The sequence below is a fragment of the Stylophora pistillata genome, chromosome 11 (assembly GCF_964205215.1).
Source record: "Stylophora pistillata chromosome 11, jaStyPist1.2, whole genome shotgun sequence".
NCBI classification, from domain to species: Eukaryota; Metazoa; Cnidaria; class Anthozoa; order Scleractinia; family Pocilloporidae; genus Stylophora; species Stylophora pistillata.
The window spans coordinates 28,924,270-28,950,434 of record NC_142529.1 but is presented as its reverse complement, the minus strand read 5'-3'; the positions used below and the strand labels follow the sequence as shown (position 1 = coordinate 28,950,434).

At 38.2% G+C, this 26,165-nt stretch overlaps 3 protein-coding genes across 3 annotated transcripts; all 3 read left to right on the top strand.

The window, feature by feature from the left end:
* Positions 1 to 2,278: 2,278 nt before the first annotated feature.
* LOC148721051 (uncharacterized) lies at positions 2,279 to 10,133 on the top strand. The gene is made up of 14 exons (XM_088739451.1): positions 2,279 to 2,517; positions 3,395 to 3,589; positions 3,948 to 4,234; positions 4,594 to 4,690; positions 5,392 to 5,685; positions 5,935 to 6,008; positions 6,684 to 6,866; positions 7,180 to 7,353; positions 7,882 to 8,028; positions 8,353 to 8,433; positions 8,575 to 8,749; positions 8,951 to 9,011; positions 9,244 to 9,310; positions 9,468 to 10,133. Exons 1-14 carry the CDS (start codon positions 2,362 to 2,364, stop codon positions 9,514 to 9,516), a joined length of 2,040 nt encoding a protein of 679 aa, XP_088595577.1. The 5' UTR covers positions 2,279 to 2,361; the 3' UTR covers positions 9,517 to 10,133.
* Positions 10,134 to 13,733: 3,600 nt separating this feature from the next.
* Positions 13,734 to 15,850, top strand: LOC148721050 (5-hydroxytryptamine receptor 1D-like). The gene has a single exon (XM_088739042.1). It carries the CDS (start codon positions 14,338 to 14,340, stop codon positions 15,283 to 15,285), a length of 948 nt encoding a protein of 315 aa, XP_088595168.1. The 5' UTR covers positions 13,734 to 14,337; the 3' UTR covers positions 15,286 to 15,850.
* Positions 15,851 to 21,787: 5,937 nt separating this feature from the next.
* Positions 21,788 to 24,616, top strand: LOC148721049 (melanocyte-stimulating hormone receptor-like). The gene has a single exon (XM_088739772.1). It carries the CDS (start codon positions 22,569 to 22,571, stop codon positions 23,517 to 23,519), a length of 951 nt encoding a protein of 316 aa, XP_088595898.1. The 5' UTR covers positions 21,788 to 22,568; the 3' UTR covers positions 23,520 to 24,616.
* Positions 24,617 to 26,165: the final 1,549 nt, after the last annotated feature.

Here is a 26,165-nt window from a genome sequence, read left to right as displayed (position 1 = left end):
TTGTCTTTGATGAGGGAGGAAGCCTGACTTGTTCCAAACAAGACGATGCAGTCACTGCTGCGAATTGCCCAAGAGAGATTCTCTTTCCGAGCTAAAGTGCCTGCAATACTTCTCATGTCCGCTATATTTCTTAATCTGCCTTGTAGATAATCTTCGAGTCTTTCGGCTACGTCGCAGTCATGTCCAGTGAAAAGGAACATAACGTACTTCATTTTCGATTAAAGTTTGTACACGGCAGTATAGTACAAATGGCTTTTTTAAGCAGGGTTGTTCGCCGTTGGTTAGCACTCGTAAATTTAAATCATAGCGCTATGGCTGCAATATGTATTAAGTGCAAAGTGGCTGTTTTATACATCAAGAACAAAGTGGCTGTCGAAAAAGCGCTTTCACATAACATCGACTTGAAACGAATACGCAAAGAACGTTGATTACAAAGCCTGTAATCAAAAGGTTCACTGATGAAGCTTGTGAATATCGCCAATAATTTGAGAACTTGTGAAAACTGATGAGGGCGTGCCTGCTGCTATGCAAGTGTTCTAATTATTTCTTGGTGTTTCAAGTTTTGTAAAAACGGAGGGCAAGTCACTAATTGTAGTTGTACCCTTTTCTATGAAAATTCTCTTTTCCGTCTAATTAGCACCTATCATAAGGTAATACCTGTAATAGCTCTTGAGAACACAATTAATTCTTCTCCGCTCGCTCAAATTGAGTTTGAACTACTGTTTGCCTCTGTTAACCTGTAGGGGGTCATGAAAAATATTTGATGGACGATGGCGCGACGATCGAGATTTTACCAAGCTTCAACCTTTATTGTTCACTATCACTAACACTTCAGATGTGGAACAGATTTTGAACTCCCCTTATTACCATTAATTAAACTGTCTGGTTTCTGGAGTAATTGGAACATCCCTTAAGCTATGGACATTCTTAGTTTGATCATTATAAGCAGTGGAGGAAAAAAGAAAAATGAAACGACTATTAATCACCCGATAGAGGTGCATGTCCCATCCCTAGGTCCCTTCATTTAAGAGCTTGAGGAGCGGTTACTTTGACGTTCCGGCCAAGGTTTTGCCAGTTGAATCATGGTCACCAAATAATGACATTTGGTGACCATACTGGTGACAACGAGAAGAAATGACCCCGGGCTGGACAGAGCTGAATGATGAAATGTTACGTCAGAGGGTATACGGTCAACAACGCGGGCTCAAGTGTCTTAGGTCTAAAATTTAGCGTAATTATGGGAAATTAATAAGAACTGACTTTTGAAAACGAGGAGCTCTGATTTCGTCGAAGGCATTTTCCTATTTCCAGAGGTTAAGAAAATTAATTTTTGAAAATTTTTTAGGGGATGCACCAAGTTTTTGGAGGTTGTTCTGTGAAAGAAAAGCGGCAAGAAAAATGACGCCTCGAGGCAATAGAAGAGGAAATCAACAATGCGAACGACGACAGAGCTGAAAAACGTATACGCATGCGCTAGGTTTTGCCGCGGAAACACGGATTTTGAGTCGTTTGCATGGTTGATTTCCTATTCTGTTACTTCAAGGAGTCGTTTTCCTTGCCGCTTTTCTTTTACAGAACAACCTCCAAACACTTGGTACACCCCCTAAAAATTTTCAAAAATTAGTATTCTCCTTAAAATCTCTAGAAATAGGAAAATGCCTTCGACGAAAACAGAGTTCCTCGGTTTTAAAAGTTAGCCCTTCATCATTTTCCGCTCATTTCGCTAAATTTTGGACCTATGACACTTGTTTCCACGTTGTTGACCGCATACCCTCTCACGTAGCACTCTCCCCTCGGCTCTTTAACACCCTCCCCCTTCCTCTAAGGCTGCTACGCAGGCTAGCTCTTGCGCGAACGACTCAAAATCCGTGTTTCCGCGGCAAAAACTAGCGCAGGCGTCTTGAGTATTCAGCTCTGTCGAGCTGAATAACGCATACGCATGCGCCAGGTTTTGCCACAGAAACACGGATTTTGAGTCGTTTGCATCGTTGATTTCCTATTCTGTTGCTTCGAGGCGTCGTTTTCCTTGCCGCTTTTCTTTCCCAGAACAACCTCCAAAAATTTGGTACACCCCCTAAAAATTTTCAAAAATTAATTTTCTCCTTTAGACCTTTGGAAATAGGAAAGTGCCTTCGACGAAAACAGAGTTCCTCGGTTTTAAAGGTCATCCCTTATTATTTTCCGCTGTTTCGCTAAATTTTAGACTTAGGACTCTTGAGCCCGCGTTCTTGACCGCATACCCACTGACGTAGCATTTCATTATTCAGCTCAGTCATTCAGCTCTGTTCCCGGGCTGGTGGATTCGCCATTTTCGCAAGGTTTCGCCCATCCAAAATACTTACAACTTGTTCAAAGCCGGGTATGAATTATAATGAAATTATTATGAAAATTATGAGGAGAGTTGAGGAGGATTTCATTGTTAAAGATATCAGTAACAAGGAAGACTCGCAGACAACAACAGACCGTCACCACGAAGATTTCTTGTCCAGTCAATATGACAGAGAGTTCTGGATCAAGGTAATTTAGATGATTGGCAAATGATTACTGATTGATTCTAGAACTTGAAAAATACTATTAGGCCTAACGTACAAGCCCATCCTGATTTAAAACTCCTCAGGTCTCTCAGGGCAAACTCTAGAAAAATATTTTCTCAGCTGTAACCCGTCAGTTTAATTATCCTCGTGATAAACTTTGAATATAATTTTGCAGCATTACAGCATGTTTAGCTATTGTTAAAAATTTACGAGAATTGTAGAAGTTTACATTTATTTTACGATGCCATTAGGAAAATTATATAAATGTTTCTTCCCTATTAGAGCGAAAATGTTTGGGAAGAACTGAACCTTAGGAACAAGTTAAAAAATAAGGCTCTTGTGGTAGAGTTTCTGCCCGAGTTTTAAAGCAAGCGCCGGTGTTATGTTTTCGTGGATAATTTTTGATGTGGTTTGTCTTCAAGGTCACTAAAAGTGACCAAAATGTGATTAAAAAGGGTCGGACTGTTGTCTTCTGTTGTTAATTATTAACATAAAAGTTTATTTCTTGAGCTGAAACGTTACAATACAAAGGGAGGTGCTCGGTAGCGGTAATTCGGCTTTGATCTTAATTTACCCAAATTTTGCTCTGGTGAAAGCTTCTACAAACTTCAATGTACGTGTAGTTTTTCCCGCCGATCGTTTTAAAGTAAAAAAGAATAGGGGCCACCGAGGCAGTTTCTTCCCTTGTTTAAACTTTTGTTTTGTGTTCCAGCTTGAAATCGCCTGATTTTGTTTCCTTTTTGCTCCCAAAACATACATTAAATCTTCGCAAGATCAACATCTGAGCATGCGCAAACTTTCGAATCTTGCGTGCTCAAAAAAACGCTATAAAGCATTTTAGTGTTAGCTCCACTCTGTAGGTTAGTCAGAAGCAGAGTAATGGAGTGTTGTGGAACAGAGCCATGGATGAAGTCCTCGTTGAAAGACTGATTCAGAAATACAAAGATAATGGAGGACTTGACAGGGAGGATCCAGCTCTATTAATGTTGAAAAATTGGCCAGCATCCAAACAATACAAAGATAATCCTGAGAAGCTTCCAGGCTTGGAAGAGCTGGTACGTTAATTATGATTAAAGTGGGGGTCTACTGCTTTGTTTGTTTCCCCACTACTGTTTCCTCAGTATGAATAAATGTATCATGAAGTTTGGCAGTTATTATATATCCAGAGTCTCTAGGATACTTTGTAATGCTCTCAGAAATCAGTTAAATAATTGAATGCAATCATAATATTTAATTAATAGATACCATAAAGATATTAATTGACTATAATGGCTTTATAATACATGATGCTATGATAAATGTAATGGAATACTTAAAAAAATGTGTAACTAGACTCATAGAATGGAATGAACAAAGTGATATCTTACTGATTTCAAAGCAAGATTTGAAAACAGGTATTATGTCTTATTGCAGATAAATCGGTTGCTGGAAATTTTGTTGAGGGGTGAACTGAACTTGGGCAACAGATATGAGACATTCAGAGATGTGAATGACAAAACTAAGAAGACATTATTACACTATGCTGCAGAACTTGGATTTTTAAAAGTTGCCAAAACACTTGTGAAGAAGTGTCCATTATTGCTCTCCGTGGAGACAAAACGACCGAAGACAACTAAACCCATGTTTCCTGTCGAGATGGCTTTATTGGCAGAGAAAGATGAGGTGGCAGCATATTTGATAAGAATGATGTGGAATGAAAGGTATATACAGAGAAAAGGGTACAACCCAGAAGTGTCACTTTGAATAGGGCAACATGATTTGGAATAATGACAAGGACCTAAATTTGCGATTATACTAGTCTTATAAAGTTAAATGATTTTTCGATCTAAGATGGTTGTATATTGAGCACTGTAATATGGAAAAAGTGAAACAGACTTCCTGTGTGTGTGTATACTAGTATATTATGTCTAAATTCAACAAAGCTTCGACAATTATGTGCAGTCATTGTTATGTTTGAAACCTATATAACCAAACATTTTTGTGGCAAACCTCAGATTATAATGCAGAAAATGGTTACAATGCATATGTACTAGACAATCTCTTTGCATTTCAATCCCAGAGTCCAGAGCTTATTTTCATGGAGACCAGGTGATATGACAGAACCTCAACCATCTTTCTTCAGTTTTAAGTTTGTCATTGAAAATCCTAAAATGAAGGTGGGAAATTTATAGTTTTTGTTTTAACATGTAATATCATTTTAATAGGAAAGTTTAACTTAAGCACTCTGTCTACAAGGTAGTGGTAGTACTTAAGATTAGTCTATATATTTTACCGCTATATACAAATAAGTAATTTCCAAAATTACATAGTACCCTAGTGAACCTGCATGGACAGGTATGTAGGCATTTTGTGCAGGGTTGCTAAAATAATTATGTGGGAGACCTAGTTGTATGATAAGAAATTGTCCTTTTGAGACTACAACAAATTTCCGAGGCTTTCAGTTAGACAGGTGATAAAGAAGGGGGAGAAAGACTTATTGAGGAGCAGCTCTTATTGGAGATTTAGTGAGAGAAGTCCAATATAGAGGGGGCTAATAGTCAGTATCACTTTTGTGGAATTCATTGTTCTATATTCATCCTAATGTACTCTGTGGTAGGCAGAAAAAAACAACTACATATACATCCCTATACAGACCTGTTTCGTGGTTGCCCACTAATCAGTGGGCAACCACGAAACAGGTCTGTGTAGGGATGTATATGTAGTTGTTCTTTTCTGCATACCACACATTATACCCGCTCTACTATTTGTATCGAGCACTGTTTCACGGACACCAAGTTTAATCCCTCCACATCCTAATGTATAAATTTTATTGTTATATTTCGTGTGTTATACAAGTCATGTATGTCGTTTTGTGCAGAAAACAACTTTGGCTCTGCTAGACCAAATGGTGAATCCTCACTGGCCACATCTTCCAAAACGCAAAGACAGTTACAAAAGTAAACATGAGAAAGAAGGAATTGAAGGAGCTTGGAGGACAATCACAGATGATCCCATAGATTATCACTTTTATTATCATATCTTGGATGGCGACGAGGGAGGACGCCCTCCCAGGCTCAATACAACCCCTGGCAGTGAAAAGCAGACAGACAACAACCATTTCAGCTGGAGAGACAGGTCTTGTTTACATGTGATTGCAAAGAGCAAAAACAAGGTAAGGTTACAAGCCTGCAAATCTACTGGCTTACCTTTTCTTAGCTTTAGGTTATAGGAAATGGGACACAGTTAACAGCAACATTAAATTTTCAGTTTGATCAATAGTGTATTGAAACTATTTCTCATAAAAAATGTGAGCATGGGATGAACCAAAGTAAATTATCATATCAAAAGTTATCTTTGAGCTGTACTTGTATCACATTCACATTTTTTTCTAAAACAAAACATGCTTGGTTTTCATTTATAGGAGGCCTTACAACATCCTGTGGTTAGAATGTTGGTGAAAACAAAATGGAAAAGTTATGGACGCTTTTTTCTGAGGTACACTCTGTGCATGGTTATCCATAGGAAATCACAGGGGTGAACACTCAGTGACATTAGGCATTGAGTTAGATAAAGTGGGGGGGGGGGGGAGTGGGTGAGATGCATCTGGTAGATTAGACAAGTTATCACAACAATTAACCAAGTTACCAGATGAATCTTAGTATCTTATCCTCGAAGAAGTTGTCTCCACTGTGGACTTTTAGAGAAATGGGAAATCAATGATGTACTCTCCATCTCTTATCTCTACCAAGAAAAAAATTATAGTTTTTGATAAAGCTAGATGTCAGGATACGTAGTGCTATACTCCATGAAAAATAATTGGAGTTAAAATCAAGTAATTGACCACTTTCATAAATGGCTGTCAGATTGATATTCTTTTGTTTAAATTTAAATTAGCCTTTGTGGCCTTGTTCTCCAGTTCAAAATTCTAAAGAATGCATTATCTCAAGCGAGGCTTTAGTGAGGCTAATTTGAGGCCTTTCTGGCCTTGTTCTCCAGTTCAAAATTCCAAAGAATGCATTATCTCAAGCAAGGCTATAGTGAGGCTAATTTGAATTTAAACAAAAGAATATCAATCCGGCAGCCATTTATGAAAGTGATGTATGACATAAAAATTTACAAATACAATTTGAAGTTTACTCCCTACACCTTCTTTCCACGTTTTTTCCACAGCCTTCAAGCAGCATTTTATGTGACCTTCTTGCTGTGTTTGTCACATTCTCTGCTGCATGCTTCCACAACAGTGGACCCCACCCAGTATGGGGGTGATGCAGATTCACTGCGTGGGTTTTGTGAGATTTTCACCCTTATGATGGTGGTCTTTTACACATGTGAGGAAATTAATCAAATGAAAATGTAAGTATGCAATTCTAGTGAGTGTGAAATCAGACTAAGACACCATAATGTTTTATCAAATATCAGGACATTTTACTCCTCGCAATAGTTCATATAGATTACGGAGGATGACTTCATAGTAGGTTGGAGGTGGAGTTAATTAGCACGCAATCAATTCCGAGCATAAGCCTTTCGTCCTTATGTCAAATTAAGAAGAAGAATTGTAGGTGGTGTGTGGTTCGATTATAGAAAATTGGTGGGACCTTGGTGAGGGTGAAAAACACAGGGATTAATCAGTTGAATGAAAACCTTTATTTTGTCTGACTTCCTTTAGAGAGGGGAACTCGTACTTCACAGAGTGGATGACCCTGTTTGACTGGTTAGGCCTGCTGCTGATCCTGTGTATAATACCCTTACGGTACACACAAAGTAAAGCTCAGTGGCTGGTGGCATCTTTAGCTTTCTTGTTCAACTTCCTGAGGATCTTTAAGTTTTCGTGCCTGACAAGGTAAACTGAAAGGTTTCTTCGGAACGTTTCCAGATTAGAATAAGGAATGCTAATATTGGGAATCATTTCTGTAAATTTTACTCACGTAATTGGTTTTGATTTTCGTTTTTGGTGATCGAGCCTCAAAGGTTAAATTTACAAAGAAGTGCAGCAGCATGACCAATTCTGCCATTTAGGAAACATGATGATGGCTCTCAGAAGTTTTTTTCAAAAAACTTCTCAGTGAACGAAAAAATTGTCGAGAGAAGAAAGTGCGATAATCATCATTAATTTATTATGTTATTCTTCATCAGCAGTTCAAGAACAGGTAGAATGTAATGTTGAAACATTTTAAGCTCATGGAAAGCTTGGTGTAAACGGCCTCTTGGTTGCCATGGAGATGCAGGACCTCGCGTCTATTCCCCCTTAAAAGTTCTTGGAAGACTTTCGAAAATTATTGTTATTTGCGAAGGCTTTTGAAGGATTTTGATATTTCAGTGCCTCGTAAATCTGTTTCTTTGATCTAACAAAGCCATTGATCTTTTCTAGGACAACAGGATTATACACACATACCCTGGCTAAGATCATTTTACATGACGTCACGAGATCCACGGCAGTTTTTGTTGTGATCTTTTTCTCTTTCTGTGGTGCTTTGTTTTTATCACTCTGTTACTCCACTGAAAACCAACAGTTTAGGTGTGTCCTATACTTTCTTTGTGAAATATGTTTATTTGACACTACTGTTGAGTCATTTGATTGTTTAACCTTCGTAGTGCGTTCTTTCGGTTGAATCAAATGTATATGGTAACACCGCAAAAGTGTTACTGCTAAAGGAAGCTTAACGAAATGTCTTAAATTTTAATTCAACCTCAGTCACGTGGAATCTAGCCCTAATAAACCGTTCACTTTTTTGTAGCTTTTACACGCCCGGCTGTCGAGCGCAGACTTCGGGTTTTGTGGCAGTACGGTTTATGTGTTGCAGTTTAGCCTAGCCTAAAGATATTCTTCTCTTAACATTAGTGACCTCGGAGATGTGTTATTGAGAGGCTTTCGCGCACTGTTTGAACAGCGACCAATAGCTGCCGACTACTCAAATCTCAAGTAAGTTGAAATTTCTCTAACAAGTCGAAAATGTTTCCTCTCCTCTGATTTGTTTGGATTTCATTGCCGTCGGAAGACTTTATTGCACTAAACGTAGAAGTGAATTTAACGACATGAGTACCTATCATTTTTTTTTGGCAGCTGGCTCTCTATTTTGTTGATGATGACCTACATGGGGACTGTGATTGTGATTCTCTTCAACATTCTCATTGCGCAGATGAGTACAACCTACACACAGGCTAAGAAAGTCGCTCGTTTAGAATATGATGTGGATCGTATTTTACAGCTAACTCGCATGGAAAGGTTTCCTTTCCTGGTAAGTAAGCATAACACTGTTAGTGCGCGCCAGCGTGCGAGGTTAACGCTAAGTGGCAGCATGCGTTAGTGTTACATGTAAGTGTGACCGTCAGGGAAAAACAAAGTGGCAGGGAAAGTAGGAGTTTATGAATACTTGCATTCCTCTACAACTGAGGAATGAGCTAAATGGTTAATTTATTAATCTATATCTTTTATGCAGAATTTGCGTGTAAAGTATTACAAAGAGGGTGACTGGATCAGCGAAATGAAACTCGCGCAAGGTCTGTGTGAAATATTCAAGTAGGACTGCTTCTATCTGTATTTTAAGATGTAGCAATCTGAAAATTCATGGGTTTTTCTTGTTTCTTATTTCTAACTCTCTAGGGCTTAAGCAAGCCTTTCTCTCAGTTTCATATTCAGTTGAAAAATGAAACATCATTAATTGTGTATTCTTACGCCTTAACAACTGCAAAGTTCTCTATGTTCTTAGAATTGATTTGGCTTTGTCTCTAGAGCTTCTTGAATTCAGTGAAGAACGCAGTCCTTGGGAGTCGGTGGAAGAGAAACTCAATGCAATCCGGTAACGATTATTCCTCTATAAATTCCCTTTCTTTCCTGTTATCAGCTTGTCTCCTATAAACAAAAGATAGCCTTTGGAAAAGACCTACTTACCTGCGCTCACCCTCATCTGTTTCAGAAGTTTTCACTCGAACTCCTTTGTTGTAATTTTTGAACAGGAATATGATGAGGAAGATGATGAAACAGATAAGGCCTGGAAGCGGATAAAGAAAGCTCTGTGTGTCCACATGACTACGGTGGAAATATGTCCCCATTCTCCATTTTTGTGCGCCGGTTTCTTTGGTCATTTAACTCGTAATTTTCATACGACCACGTTGATGCCATAGCATGGGTTGAAGGGTATAAGATGTTTCTCTTTTTTTTTTTTGAGTTGTTTTCGCAATGAAACCAAAAGAAGGGTCACTGAAAACGAAATGAGATGACGTAGAAGTGGCCAGTCAGATCCAACAGCAAAATGCAATAAAAAATGCGTTTAAGCAAATCGATATGTTGTAATTAAAGGGTAATTATATAAGAAAAGCAAACATTACCGAGCTTTCGTAAAACCGTTTGAAAAAGCATCATTTTGTAACCGACACGCTTGGACAGGAAAAACCGAGTAAAGATCACCTTTGAATAAGTTAGTTTATAGAAAGTATTAGTTTTTGCCTTGTTTTGATTTATTTAACCAAAATACTTCTCCCAAAGAAATATTTACGAGATGTGAGGGTTAATTACGAGATATTTAGTTTGTAAAGAGTTCTTTTATCCATCATTTTACTACTTATACTTTTATTCAAGAGTGGTGCATACATTTAACAGAAATAAAATTAACCGAGACGATACCAGGTTGAACTTCTACTGTAAAGACCTCTTTGGATTTCATTACTCGGACTTCTGTGGGAAAGCCCGAGTCTTAAAATGCCGTTATTGGTCGCCAAAAGCGGGGTCATGGTCCCAGGGGTTCCTTGCGTAAACTGCGGAAACTGGGGATGAGAGTGCGACAACTTGCGTTGTCATTTGTTCGCTGTTCGTAAACAGCATAATTTACAGAATGCTGTGTTTTGTGAAGACCGATTTACAAAGATTTATGTCTTATACGCTCATCTCACAAATGCACACGCCGTTCGCGGTAGGCCCACACTAGATGATCTCGAGCGTTTTCGGAATGGGCCGGTCCACGAACTCTCGAGCTTGAAAGCTAGCCAAATGTGCAATGTTCTTTACTAGTTCTCACGAGGAAATGAACGAGCTATAACCACGAAAATACTGGCAAAACTGTGACAGCCGATTCAAAAACAAACTATGATGCATAGACGAACACCTTAGTTGCTGAAAAAGTCAAGAATGTTCGTGAACACAACTTCGACGGTGGCGCTAACAACAGCGAATTGGATAATACTGACTGAAGCAATTTGAACAGTAAGGTTAAATAACTAAGCTTAGCTCTTCCGTTATTTATCCTGTTTATGTTATTGGTTTTCATTGTGTTCAATACTTGTAAAGTGCGATTTGGTATTTTGTACATAATCACTTATTGTACAAGCGATCGTGAATGTTGGTTTGCCCTTCGCGTGAAGTTGTATGTATTTAGTAGAAGATGTGATGAATACTCGTGATGACTGTGATCTACTTGAAAAAGTTGTCAATATGACTAATGTACATGAACATAATGATGTTACAGTTACAGTGTCAGTAAAATTACAACAATTGAGATCTCGTCATGCAAAGTATGTATATTGTAATTGTACTCGTGTTTTGTGTGAATGCCATGGCTATAGGCGTGATCGTGAACCAAGCAGAGTACCAGTGAAGATGTTAAAACGTTTCTCAGAAAAGTAAAAAACAGTAGAGTTATCTACGAAGCCGTTTAAGTAAAAACGTACCAAAGTTATCGAAAGTCCATGATCTTATTAAAAATAATACAACACGAAAGAAAAGTACACGTAAAACAAGAGTCAGGTTTGCACAAAAAATGAGAAGGAATCCAATTTTAGAACAAGAAACGTTAACTCTTCGATGAGATATGTCTACAATTCAAGTAGAGATAAACATAGAAAGAAATTTCTCAAATAGTGGCACTGGAGGGAGCGATATCAATAATTCCCCACCTAGGTCACGGATGTATCTTCTCGAGCGCCTAGTTTCGAATTATAGATACAACAGTTACATTTTTTTCAGGTATGATTTTCGCTATTGCATAAATAGCGCTCTCTACTGCGAGGATCGTGCATTATACGTATCTATAAACGCAGTTCAAAAATATATGAACTTTATATATTCATCGTATCTGATTTATCATCACGGGTTTATTACGAATCAACTTAACGGCCTGCTCCCAGTTGGCTTGTTAGCTTAATTGGTTGAGCGCTGCACTAGTATCGCAGAGGTCAGTAGTTCGAATCCCGTACAGGCCTGATTTTTTTCAGGTCTGATTTTCGCTATTACATAAATAGCGCTCTCTACTGCGAGGATCGTGCATTATACGTAGTTACATTTTGCAAATTTGCCACTTTTTACCGACTTCAGAAAGCTGAAAGAAAAAGCTTTAGGAAGGCAAGTGAAGGTCCTAAGGTGTATAACTGGAATAAGTGACTTAGACAGACATCCTTTGAAATACATAAGTATTGAAAAAGCCTCTAGTCTCTTCAACGTTAAATCTCTCAGTTCATATTAGGACTGAGTTTGAAAACAAATAGATGCAAACAAGAACACAAGCAAACGACGTCGATAGCAGGTCAAGCTTATGTAAAACGTGCATCATCGATCCTGAAACCAAAGTTGGAATATAAGATTGTAAGACAAATTTATATCTCGTTAGATGCAGTTACAAATAATCATGAGGAAAACAAAACAAATGTTTATTAAGTAACAAAATTACCAATTTATTTATTCAATTTTATTTACTTATTTAACAATTTTCCAAAGGCAGGTAAATTTACAATAGGACAAGGTTGTCCCCTACTAGGTAACTTACCTTTCTCTATCCCCTACGTACAGACAGAATTGAAACCCAACCCCCTTACAAGCCACCATGCTAAGAAATAACTAGATAAATAGTCATTAACGAAAGAGAAAAAGATAAAAAAAGAAAAAAACATAGTTGATTAACATGTACAAAAATTTAGAGCATTGAAGCGAAGCCATTTAACACAAACTATGTCAAAAGACTGGATGTCGTCTTAATTAAAAACTTTGCTACGTCTTAGGTAAAAGAAAAAAATTAGCTTTTGGACGAAAGACGTAGTTCCTTTTTAGTTCTTATGTTATCAGGTGAGGTGTTCCGTATGTTATAGATTGGTACAAAAACTGGAATTTCTATAGAGTGAGATTTTAGCTCTCATATTTTTGTGAAAAAGGCCGGAAGCGCAATGGCACGAGTGACCACTACAAAACTCAGAGGTCGTTTCTTTTTAGATCAATTAAGCCTAATTTGCACTTAAAGAAAAGGACAATGTCTAGATATTCCAGACAATAGTTCAGGGAAAGTAAGTTCAGTTCTAATAGACATTCCTTGTAAGAGAGGCCAGGACTTTTGCATATAAATCGTGTGGCTCTGCACTGGATGTTTTCGATCTCGACTATTAGTGTGGGAGACGCGTTGCAGAGATGTGATCTTACCAGTGATAGCTATAGAGATAGGGTCTTCACAAGGTCCCTTCTAAGGTCTTTTATACAGTTACTTTTAATAAAACCCATCATACACTTGGCTTTTGCAATAACTGAAGATATAATTTAGTGGGGAATATGATTAATCGAATGAAAGTAAATTTTAGGTGATCTAGGATGGGAAGGGGCTCTCAAGACTAAATGTTTCCGTTGCAATTACGCGTAACCTGACGAAAAAAAAACAAAACAAAACGAGTGAAGAATGATGGCCACAACAAAGCTAACCGAAGGTGGAGCACAGAAAAAGACATTGGTAGATCTTCGATGCTCCCCTTCATTGGTATATTATTATAAGAATTTGGAAAAAAACATCCTGCCTCACTTATTGTAGAAGGTAATTTGCGGGAAAATTTTTCCTCGGGAGGCCGGCAATTGTTCTATCCTTCATGGTGCTGTAACGTTAGACTTTTGTATCAGTAGTAAGAGAACTTTTACAATATATCGACGGAATGACATGACAGAATTACCTGTTACAGAGAAATTTATAGAGTCATATTTAATGCAACTCCTGGGAAGAAATTGGCATCTCTTGTGACAGGAGAAGTATTGCGAATTCGCATTTTAAATAAGTGCGCTAAATGAGGAACTTTCTATGCAAATGAAATTTAGAAAGTGAGGTTTACGTGATCATGGCCTGGCAGGTGCTGTCAGACAAAAATATCTCTCGTCACTTACAGAAAAAACCAAGCAACTGAGTGTTTAAGTAACGAAATGTCTGAGAATATTTTGTGGCATAGATACTGTCTCTCGCTTTCAAGAAGTGTAATTGCCTCGGATTAAATTTCAGTTAGATTTCCTTTTCGGAAAAAGCTAAGTTTCGTTTTTTTGTCGTTTGATGTTCGATCGCTTCCTTGAAGCTGATTTGTTCAAGCCGGAAAAAAGTAGAAATGTCATATGTACATACATTATTATTATTTTTATTGTTATTATTATTATTTTTTTTTTGAGGCGTAGGGGCTTCATTCTTTATGATAAATCAGTTTGCTAATATAATAAATCCTTTAATGGCCACGTTTGTTCGGTCGAGATGGCTGGATAATAGCCTCGTTCGTTCTTCTTTTGTGTATGTGTGTGTGTTTATCGACCTCGACTTCGCTTCAGTCCAGAAAAGCGCGAAAAACGAACTTGGCCAATATCCAGCGATCTTGACCTTATGCTTGATCATTAGTATATTTGATAACACCAGTGAGGTCCTTTGAACACGCAGGTCTGGCAAGCAGCTTTATTAGATGATAAAACTTCCTTTTTTTTTCCGTGTGAAAGAAGACTATGAGTTGAGAAGTTTTCGCGGCGTAGAAGGTCGTCGTACTCTTCGTATGGACCAGTTAGTTGTCTGCGTGGTAGCGGTCTAAGCGAAATATTCCTTGCTACAATTTAAGAATGATAACGGCAATAAACCCAACGAGGAATGGAACCCAGACTAAAACATATGAAGAACTTATTTGTTCCCCCTCTTTAGTAGCTGGATCACAGCATCAATCACTTTACATCGTGGTAGTCAAAATTATCCTCTCCATCACAGCATTTCTTGGAAATTCTCTTATTCTTGTTGCCCTAAACAAGGAAACTTCCCTTCATCCGCCATCCAAACTCTTGTATCGTTGTCTGGCAATAACTGATCTGTTGGTTGGTCTTGTTGCTCAACCTCTCCAAGCTATTTATTGGATGTCTGTGGTTCACGATCACTGGAATCTTTGTCGCTACTTAAATGATGCAGCCTCCATAGCAGGCTATGCATTATGTGCATTGTCTTTATTGACAACGACGGCAATAAGCGTGGACAGACTTCTCGCCTTGTTGTTGGGGCTGAGATACAGAAAAATTGTAACTTTGAAGCGCGCCTACATCATTGTAGCCACCTTTTGGATTTTAACTCTTATCGACTGGTTATGCATCATTGTTGATCCCCGTATTACTTTTTGGTACGGCCGTATAGTTATGGCAACTTGCCTAGTTATTTCCCTTGCCTCGTACACAAAAATATTTCGCACTCTCAGGTCTCATCAGGCGCAAGTACAAGATCGTATTGAACAACAGCCGAGCCAACCAGAAGCACTGAACTTTACGCGATACAGAAAGGCAGTGTACAGTGCACTGTGGGTACAGTTAGCATTAGTTATTTGTTATGCACCATTTTATATAGTAGCAATCGTGATCGCTCATAGTAAAACACATTCATCACACTTAGTCGTCATATGGAGAGTCTCAGTTGCCTTACTTTACTTTAACTCGACATTAAACCCGTTTCTTTACTGCTGGAAGATTAGCGAAGTAAGACAAGCAATGAAACAGACAATCAGACAAGCATTTTGCTGTCCACGGAGTTAGATCGCTCTTAGGCTACCCTCAAATGAATATTTCAAAGTTGAGTCATACAATCACGATTGTAACTTGAGAACGCTCCTAAGATATATTATTGCTGGATAGGAGCTGGTAATTAGAAGCTCAAAAAAATAATTTCTTGAGGTTTTGTACATAACCTGCAGTTTATTGCACGTAAAAAACCGAAAGAAATGCAATGGAAACAATAGCCATAACTCTTCACAAGTAACTATGTTATATTGTGGATTAGAAGAGATAAGAGATTTGAGAAAAATCGTTGTTGGAGATCTGTACATATTGCGTAATGTATGATATTTATATTTATTAATCCTCCCTATTCAGCTCTGAACGAATTTTTACCTGAGAGGACTGAGTTTCAAATAAGTTGTAAAATAACAATACTATCACAGAAGAAAGACAGCAGTCTGTAGGAGAATAAAATTGTTAAAAATGGTCTGGTTGCCTAACATCCTGTTACAGTTTTGTTATTTATCTTAGTCTGAGAATGCAAAACGGATATACAAAAGCTACAAGACTGTGTTCATTAGAAATTCAAATGAAATATTTTAGAATAAGCTGTGAATAAGCACGGCATCTGTGAGATATTTTAAATGCAAATTTATGTCTTCTAAACTTTGACAGAGTTTTAACAACTAATCCGTTCGTCAGATTACGATATGAATCACTCAGTAATTTTACAGTCAAGCTCGAAAGACAAAAAATAAATTATAATAAACTAGTAGGAAATAAATCCCTTTATTTCCATCTCTATCAATAATTGTCATGTTTACTTCAATATTAAAACATAACTATAAGAGATTGTTAAGAATTCAATTTATTTTAAGACCGAGTAAAAGCGGCAGTTTAAATTATTTATTTAGCTTGCTGTGGCTGATAGTGATTCACGTTTCAATTCCACCAAAATGATATGATCACTTGATTAGAATCCTGTTGGTGGAGGTCTAATGACACATGTCTTCATATTTTCCTTTTATTGTTATTTGTTAACTGAGGTACCTCGTAGGTTCCAGGTATTTTTTGACCCAACAAAGGATTTTCTGGCGTAAACGCTGGTGGGGAATCCTAATTGTGAACTTTCCTTAGGAAGTAGGGTCTCAGTGATCGTTGGTGGGCGTGTGCTGTTTCAACCTCATTTCTCGTTGTAATCACATATAACCTACCAGAAAAACGAAACGATTACAGAACAATGTCGAAAAAAAATATCACAAGAGATTGAACGCAGTCGAAAACATCAATATCATATGATATGCATATGATATTGATATGCATATCATATGATATGCATATCATATGATATGCATATCATATGATATGCATATCATATGATATGCATATCAGATATGAATATGATATGCACCGGGCCCTCTAGGGCGAGTGGACTTCAACAACAATTCTTTCGCAGTAGTTCACATTCTCCTCTCCATCACAGCGCTTCTTGGTAATTCTCATCCTTGTTGCCCTTCACAAAGAATCTTCCCTTTACCTGCCGTCTAAACTCTTGTATCGTTGTCTGGCAACAACTGATCTGTTGGTTGGTCTTGTGGTTCATGAACAGTGGAATCTTTGTCGATATGCATTTGAAGCCAACTTTCTCACAGGCTATGCATTATGTGGAGTGTCTTTGATGACGATGACGGCCATAACCGTGGACAGACTTCTCGCCCTGCTATTAGGGCTAAGATACAGACAGATTGTAACTTTGAAGCGCACATACATCATTGTAGCTACCTTTTGGATCGTAGTTAGTGTCGTTGCTTTATGCTTCACATTAGATTACCGTATAACCATTTGGTTTGGCCATGTAGCTACACCATCTTGCCTTATTATTTCAGTCGCCTCGTATACGAAAATTTTTCGGGGTCTCAGTTATCATCAGGCTCATGTCCAACAACAGCCGAGCCAATCAAATGCACTGAATAAGGCGCGATACAGAAAGGCAATATACAGTGCACTGTGGGTGCAGTTAGCATTGGTAGTCTGTTATGCACCATTCTTTATTGTGGTAGTTGTAATCGCTAAGAGTAAAACATATTCATCACACTTAGTAGTCAAAAGGGAAGTAGCAGGTGTCTTAATTTACACTAACTCGACGTTAAATCCATTTCTTTACTGCTGTAAAATCAGTGAAGTAAGACAAGCAGTAAAGCAGACAATCAGACAAGCACTTCGCTGTCCGTGGAGTTAGATCTGTCATGAGTTGCACTTGTATTGAAGACTTTCACAGGTGACCATAAAGTCGCGTTTATTGTCAGAGAATACTTATCAATATTATTGAATAGGACGAAATGGGAAGCTCCAAGAAATTTTTGCTAGAGGTTTGTAGATAATGTGAAAGAGAAGCAATGGAAACACTAGCTGTATCCCTTAAAAATATTTTTTGTGCTACTAATTCAAACTTTATCATAATTGTATCTATTCTTAGTCGAAAAATGATGTGCACGTATTTTACTCTTTAATCTCGTGTTTATTCTTCTTTAAACAATTTCAAGGTATTGGCTGACACTTTTAAGAGCATTTTACAGTCAAACTAAGTGAAGCGTACCCCTCAGGATTACATTAATGATTTGATTATTTGAATATTGAACCCGCTAATCGTTTCAGGAGCGCAATAACGAATTGAATATTTGAACATGGAACCCGCTAACCGTTTCAAGAATGCAATAATGGATTGATTATTTGAATATTGAACCCGATAGCCGTATTCGTTTTGAAAAGGCGCGGATCATTAATATATGGTGGTAAAGTTTTGACGATGGGAGCCTTTCATATATGATGGTAATGCCAAAACTTTACCATCATATATTAAAGACAGCCAATACGCTCTTCAAATTTTTCGCGACTTAAATTTCCTTGATCAAAACAAACTTCTTTTCACCATGGATATTACGTCTATTTACACTGTCATTCCTAATGGCGACGGTCATCTGGCCCCTAAACATTTTTTTGATCAACGTACTGTTAAGGACCTAAATCTGAAACACTACTACTCTTAGCCGAACTAGTGCTCACACTCAATTGTTTTACATTCGGGGACAACTTCTTCAAACAAACCAATGGTGTAGCCATGGGTACCAAAATGGGACCTAGCTATGCCAATCTTTTTGTAGGTTTTGTTGAACACCAATTTTTCAGCCAATACAACGGCTCCAAACATGAACTCGATGGTCGCTACATCGACGACTGTATCGGCGCTACCTCCTCTACCAGAGAGGAGCTGACTTAATTCATAACCGCAGTCAATTCTTTTCACTCGCCTCTGAAATATACCTGGGAAATTTGTGACAATTTTTGATCCTTTTTAGACATCAAAGTTTCAATTGAAGGCAACGGTTTATGCACTAGTGTGTATTACAAACCTACAGACTCGCATAATTACTTGTTGTATTCGTCTTCGCATCCATCTCGCGTTAAGAATTCCATTCCTTTTTCCCAGTTTCTAAAACTTCGTCGTTTATGTAGTAATGACTCTGATTTCCACCACAAATCAGAGTCAATGTGCCAGTTTTTCGATAAAAGTGGTTACCCTGTTTCTGTCGTTCAAGCGGGTTACGACCGCGCCCAACTTATTGATCGACATTCAGCACTACAAACGTCACAAAAGGAAGATTCCGACCGCAATTCATTTACTCTCACGTTAAACCCTCACAACCACTCAGTTAAATCCATCATTCTTAAAAACTTAAAATTACTTCAAAACGATCCAGAGACAAGCACTATCTTTTCGCAGCCTCCGCTCATTTCATTCAAACGCGACAAAAACAGGCAATTTTTTGGTCAGAAGTTCTTTTCAGACTAATGACCAACCAGGCACTTTTAAATGCGCTCGTGCACGATGGAAAACGTGTCCTTTCATTCACAACCCTGAAAAAATATCGGGACCCAAACGATCCATTAAGATCACCGATTACTTCACGTGCACCTCCGCCAATGTAGTCTATTGCATAACTTGCACTTATTGCAAAAAGATATACATCGGCGAAACAGGCAGAAGACTAGGTGACCGATTCCGAGGACACCTTCGCGACGTGGAAAGGAATGACAGGGACACATCGAAACCAGTCGCTAGACATTTTAATTTACCTAATCATTCTAAGCAACATATGGCAATCTTCGGTCTTTCCTTACACTTAGGTAGCACCGAAAGCCGTAAAACTCTTGAACAAAAGCTCATCTTTTAAACCGTCAGTCTAAATCTCACAGGGATCAACGAACACTTTTCATTCCACTAATTTATTCGTGTTTTTCTCATTGCCATGTTCCCACCAATAACATAGCTCCATTCTCTGCCTTTAAAAGCACACACAACCCACAATTCCTCTAATCGCTCCGACGAAGGGCTAACGCTCGAAACGTCAGCTTTTGTAATCGTTATGGTGGCCAATTTACCATTTCAACTTTGTTTATATATCCAAATTATATTTTTTTAAACAGGCGCGCTGTTCACTAGAATTGATGGCATGTGGAATACGTACGTATTTGCAGTGGTCTTCCTCTATGCGCCATCGCATGGAACCCCAGCTACAAGTAAATAACCTTCTAACAGACTTATCTACAGCACAACTTAAAATATTTATTCATTTATTTATTTATTTATTTATTTATTTGTTCTATCAGTAACCTTAGTATCGTAAGTGGTAACTCAGTACGAGGATGATTCCTTTTCTTCTTATCTCGTTGAGGGTTAGAATTTTTGGGACAAGTGACACGAATCAAGTTCCTGCGGAAACAGCTAGAAAGTTTTCAAGACTTTATTCCGTGATAACTTGCTCCTGGTCTTCCTCTGGCGACCTCTCTGATGTACGTGTTAATGTTAATAATGATAAATTATAAATAACGCTTCTTGGAAGAGATGGAATGGATACATGATGTCACCGGATAAGATAAAAACTGAGTTTGATGGACGTGCACGAGCTATTATTACACGACTCGGGCAGTCAGAGAGCCAATAACTAAAATCAATCAATCAAAATGCTCTATTGCCGGTCAATATTCTCTCAGTATTGGACCGGGCACTGTCCCGAATGGTCCCGAATGATACCGCACTTGTGTCCCTATGAACTTCAGTCGTATAATAAATCTCTTATTAACCAAGCTTGCTCGGGACCGTACTGGAAGAATATCGGCCCTCGGTCTTTTTTGTACGGACCTCGCTGCGCTCGGTCCGTACTGTCAAGACCTCGGGCCGATATTCTCCCAGTACGGCCCTAGCACTTGGTTAATAAGATATATATATTGAACCTCGGATGTGAGGCACAGAGAAACGAAAACCTGTAATGGGATTGTCATTTACGCAGCTTGTGTTCAAACATTTTCTAATATATTAATATGTCCTTTGAATATTCAAGTTCAGTTTCCTCGGCGAAGCTGACTATAAATCCAAAGATCTCGACAAAAAAAAAACAAAACTGATGTCAACTCCTAACTCATTATTCCTACCGACGTCAGGTCTCCTCAATATGGAAGGCTTTCCAATTATTTTGTGAAATGATAATGAAAGCAAAATTTAATGATCTTATCTCCTTGTGCAAATTCATTTCGAGATTGAAAGAAAGAAGCGTTAGAGTTTCCCGAGGCGATAGCCGAGGGAAACTCTAGCTTCTTGAGTGCTCTCCAAACTTCCCACGTGTTCCATAACTCGATAGCGCACAGCTGAAAGCACGAACCAATTGTTTTAGAACATAGCCGGTGGAATTGTGCATCAAATCCGACGCGAAAAACGGACAACAATATCAGTTGAAGCGAATCGTGACGGCGCTGATGCCGAGTCTCCTTTTCCTTTGTTTTTCTCTCTTTCTGCCTCATTTAAGAGCTCTAGCCCAAGGGAAAAGCTCGAAACATCGTCTTCGTTTTCGGACTAGTAGGCCGAGTTTCGGTTTGTATCCATTATTGTCGCGAAATATATCATTTTTCCCCGCGCTAACAATGGCCGTTTGCACGAAAAAAAATTTCTGGCGAAGTCGGATTTGCTGACGCTATCAGCGTGCACTATCGGGATTTTGAGCACGCTCACGTATAATGAATTTGATTGCGCGACTCAGCTAGCTATGTTCTAACACTTAGTAGTGACGCACAACAATTTTAGTTAATAAACATCCCCGCTTCACTTGATTTTTTAAATATAAGTTGCAGGAATATAAAGTAGGAAACTCTTGCGAAAGAATGAGCTTTACTTAATACTTGAGTGAACGTTATTAAGGAAGTTTCTGTGTAAATGTTTTTAACAAAGTGAGGTTTACGAGATTTTGGCTTGGTAGGTGAAGACAAATATTATCTTTTGCTACATACAACGCCAAACAAACTTTAGGAAAGACGGAACAACTGTTTATTCAGACGCGAAATGCGATAGATTAATTTCTAGCATATATAATGTCTCTCGCTTTCGAGAAGTGAAATTTTCCTAGAAAAAAGGTTCAATGACAATCTACAATGTTGCAAAATATGTCTTTTTTTCAATTTTTGGGGCATTGCGACGGTCTCTATGGACTGAGGAAATAATTATGGCCCCCAATGTAGTCAGAAAATTATTTCGAGTCAAACCAAATCTAATTCAGTTCTTTCCTAAGTAAAGTTTTTCAGTTGACAGAGTTTCAGGAAAAAATTATTCTTGACGCGAAATTGACCTGGTGGAAATAAGAGAGACAGCCGCTTATGACCTATATTAAACACCTTTATTTCAAAATAGAACTTCCTGTTTTTTTGTTTCTTTTTGATTAACTTGAAATAAGGCAAGTTACTGAAAAGATTTACCGGTGTGTGATGTGTTCGTAATCTTTCAAACAGACAAAAAACAAAGAACGTTTAGGTCGCACGATTTAAGGCTTAAAATTACTCAGTTCATACACTCACGGTTTTGTTGATTTTTTTTTTCCATTTTTATTGTTTTTTTTTTAAAGAAACTTGTTTGCCCTTCGCAAGAAATCTTCTCTTCACCCGCCGACGAAACTCTTGTATTGTTGTCTGGCAACTCCACAAAAATGATATGATATGACTAGCATCCAGTCAGTGAAGGTTTCATGACAGATGTCTCCACATTTGCATTATAGTGTTCTTTCTTAACTGACGTACCGCGCAGGCTCTGGTAATTTTTTGATACAACAGAGAGTTTTCTGACGAATTTTAAATGCTTAAACGCAGGTGAAGGATTCTGATTGTGGAAATTCTCTAGAAAATAGGGTTTCATTGATCGTTGGTAGGCGTGTCCTGTCCGAGCCTCATTTCTCGTTACAATCACAACAAACCTGCTAGAAAAAGGAAGCGAAGATAGAACAATGTCCACAGCAAATTTCACGAAAGGTGGCACACAGGCGAAAGCATTTGAAGGACTGCTATGCTCCCCTCCTATAGCGGGTGGACTTCAACAAGAATCAGTTTCTTTCGCAGTACTTCACATTCTCCTCTCCATCACAGCATTTCTTGGAAATTCTCTCATCCTTGTTGCTCTTCACAAAGAATCTTCCCTTCATCCACCATCCAAACTCTTGTATCGTTGTCTGGCTACAACTGATCTGTTGGTTGGTCTTGTCTCCCAGCCTTGCCGTACAACGTTTTGGATGTCCATGGTCCACGAACACTGGAATCTTTGTCGATACGCATTTGAGTCCTCCAACACCACAGCCTATGTATTATGTGGAGCGTCTTTGATGACGATAACGGCCATAAGCGTGGACAGACTTCTCGCCCTGTTGTTGGGGCTGAGATACAAACAAATTGTAACTTTGAAGCGCACATACATCATTGTAGCTACCTTTTGGATTGTATCTATTGTTGCTGCTTTATGCTATACATTAGATTTCCGTATACTTATTTGGTCTGTCCTTATAATTATACCATCTTGTTTTGTTATTTCAGTCGCCTCTCATATAAAAATTTTTCGGGGTCTCAGTTATCATCAGGCTCAGGTACAAGATCATGTCCAACAACAGCCGAGCCAACCGAATGCACTGAACATGGCGCGATACAAAAAGGCAGTGTACAGTGCACTGTGGGTGCAGTTAGCATTGGTAGTTTGCTATTCCCCATATTTCATAGTGGCAGCTGTAATCACTAACCTGAGCACTGAAACGTCTCCGTCAAACTTAGTAGTCATAAGGGAAGTAGCAAGTGTCTTAATTTGCTTTAACTCGACGTTAAATCCATCTCTTTACTGCTGGAAGATTAGTGAAGTAAGACAAGTAGTGAAGCAGACAATCAGACAAGCACTTTGCTGTCCATGGAGTTAGATTCCTCATGAGTTATACTTGTATTGAAGACTTTCAAAGGTGACCATAAAGTCGCGTTTATTGTCAGAGAATATTTATCTTTGTTATAAGATGGGACGAGACAGCTCAAAGAAATTTTTGCTCGAAGTTCGCAGGTAAATTGCGGGAAGAAAAGCAATGGAAACAGGAGCTATATTTCTTATAACTGTTTCTCGTGCTACTAATTCAAACTTTATCATAATTATATCTAATCATAATCGAAGAAATATATGCATGCATTTTACTGTCATATTTATTCTTCTTCAAAGACATTTCGAGGTATTTGTTTGTGACGATTAAAACGTCAAATTTTTTTTCTCGCTAATCAGTGAAAAGCGCTTAATGTTGGCGCCATATATCCAAACGAGCTGGTCTAGTTTTAGTCTTCAATTTTTTTTGGTTAGTAGAAAAATGTTCGTGATATTTATAAATATGTGAAGATGATTTTTCACCTGCACATGTCAACTGGGTTTGGCAAAAGATGTGAAGTAAAATTTACCATCATCAGTTGCAACAGAGTTCTCTTTCAGATCGATCGAGACTAAGTGCGCAGCCTGTAGTACTTGGTAAAAGCGACTGGTACTGGCGTCCAGATTCGAACTAAAATCTAGAATTCGCCGTCAAACCAAAAATTGTCATACTTTGGCTAAAAACGAATTTTCCCTCTATTTTTTCCAAGTACAATTAACAAATGGTAAACACCACAGCGTACACTATTGAGTTATCGATGCACGCGGGAGGTTGCTAAGCACGAAAGAAGCGTAAGAGTCGCTGAAGGCGATAGCCGAGAGGGAATCTAGCTTGTTGAGTGTTCAGCAAACCTCCCGCGTGCATCGATAACTCAGTAGTGTATGCTGTGGTGTTTACCATTTGTTTTATATAGATAGATAGATACTTTATTGGTAAATACTTCGCAGCATGAACTGAATTGCGTATTCACAGATATTTAAATAAAAACTACTATGTACATGTATTCATCTTATTATTAAATAAATACGTAGTTCGTCGTAAGGGGGAACTTGTACATTATTTGAGGCTGTTGACTATTCTGGCCGAAGCAATAAAAAAACTGTTTTTAAGTCTGTCTTGAAAAGTGGCAAAGCAAAGGTACCCTAGTGCCTTAACCTATGAGAGCTTACATAGCGGGGTGGTAAAAGTTTGCTTAATTTGTGCTGAGGATTGTTCATTATGTTGCGAAATGTTGCTGTACACATATTTTCATGATGGTCTTTCACAGTTGGAAGATTCATAATAGCTAAGGCCTGTTCGTATTACATACCAGGACAAATGATTCTCATGGATCTTTCCTGAATACGTTCTAGTTCTTGGTGGAGGTATTCTGGGAGAAAGTAATGAAAAACTTGTGCTACATAATTGATTAGGGATCGTACACATGCCGTGTAAAAGAGGCAAAGGTCTTTTGGTGGAACATGAGCTCTTTTTAGCTGAACAAGGAAATAGGTTCTCTTTGCTGCTTTCTTAGTAATCTCAGGTATGTATAACATAACATTGATACATTGTAGCTAAAAAGTTCCCTTTTATTCAACAAATCTTACGTGACCAAAAAAAAACAAGCGCTTGCGGAAAAATAGTCTTTACCTTTGCTCACATTAGCAGCGTACACCCATGGGCAAATGGGGGACGCTAAATTGACCAATCAGAGCGCGCGCTTTACTTTGGTTATGTTATAAAAACATTTACAATCACCTCGAATCATAATTTTCGAAGCTGTCTTTCGATTCGTTGTCTTACTTCTCAACACATTATCCGGTTTTGTCCATTTTTACCGCGAATTTTTTTAGCTTGCCTATTATTGTGTTAATCTCCTCAACGCTTCACTGAGCGATCGAGATACAACAAACGTGTCTGTAATGCGTTACTTTTCCTGGAAAAAGAAAATAAAAGTAATTAAATTACATCACGAAAAGGAATCACGAGGTTCACCCTATAACATTTCCAAGAAAGAATTAATAAGTGAAACATAAAAAAATAGTTTAACATTGATTATTGCCTATCGCTTTTTACATATTCACATATTTAAAAATACTTTAACCTCGCTTTAAACAGATTAAAAGATTTGGGTTCAACCAAATACTGCGGTAAATTATTCTATTCTTTCACTGTGCGAAAAAAAATTAATATTTATTTTTCACACCCAATTTAAAAAAGTGGTTGGCTCGTGTCCCTTTTTTCTCGAGTGAGTTCGAAAAGATCCCCGAACTTCGGGTAATTTAGGCGAAAAATACTTTTTTAACATTCTATAAGTGAAATGAAGAGTCTCCGCTTCTCTAAAGTGGGCCAGTTCAAAAATTTCATGCATTCCTCGTATTCCATTTGTCCATGCATTTCATGGTGCAAGCGCAAGACAAGATGCCCTCCTTTGGACTTTTTCAAGTGTTAGTATGTGTTTTACTAAGTATGGACGCCACACTGGGAATCGTATTCAAGAATAGGTCTTACTAAAGTAATATACGTACTGACTTTACTTACTGCCCATCATGCCTTTGTGACACATGGGGCAGCAACGAAATCCTTCCATCCCTGCCTATCTTTAGCCAGTTTTTCAATGGTGCTCCAGCTTTAATGGAGCTCCCTTAGTCCCTTCTCTACAGTCCTGCGCCAAGTTGT

Excerpts from the sequence above, each read along its gene's own strand:
- LOC148721051 (XM_088739451.1), top strand. The coding sequence starts at position 2,362 with ATGAATTATAATGAAATTATTATGAAAATTATGAGGAGAGTTGAGGAG. Across the intron at positions 2,518-3,394 it reads ACAGAGAGTTCTGGATCAAG|GTTAGTCAGAAGCAGAGTAA; the intron begins GTAATTTAGATG and ends TCCACTCTGTAG. Across the intron at positions 4,691-5,391 it reads TTGAAAATCCTAAAATGAAG|AAAACAACTTTGGCTCTGCT; the intron begins GTGGGAAATTTA and ends CGTTTTGTGCAG.
- LOC148721050 (XM_088739042.1), top strand. The coding sequence starts at position 14,338 with ATGATAACGGCAATAAACCCAACGAGGAATGGAACCCAGACTAAAACA.
- LOC148721049 (XM_088739772.1), top strand. The coding sequence starts at position 22,569 with ATGTCCACAGCAAATTTCACGAAAGGTGGCACACAGGCGAAAGCATTT.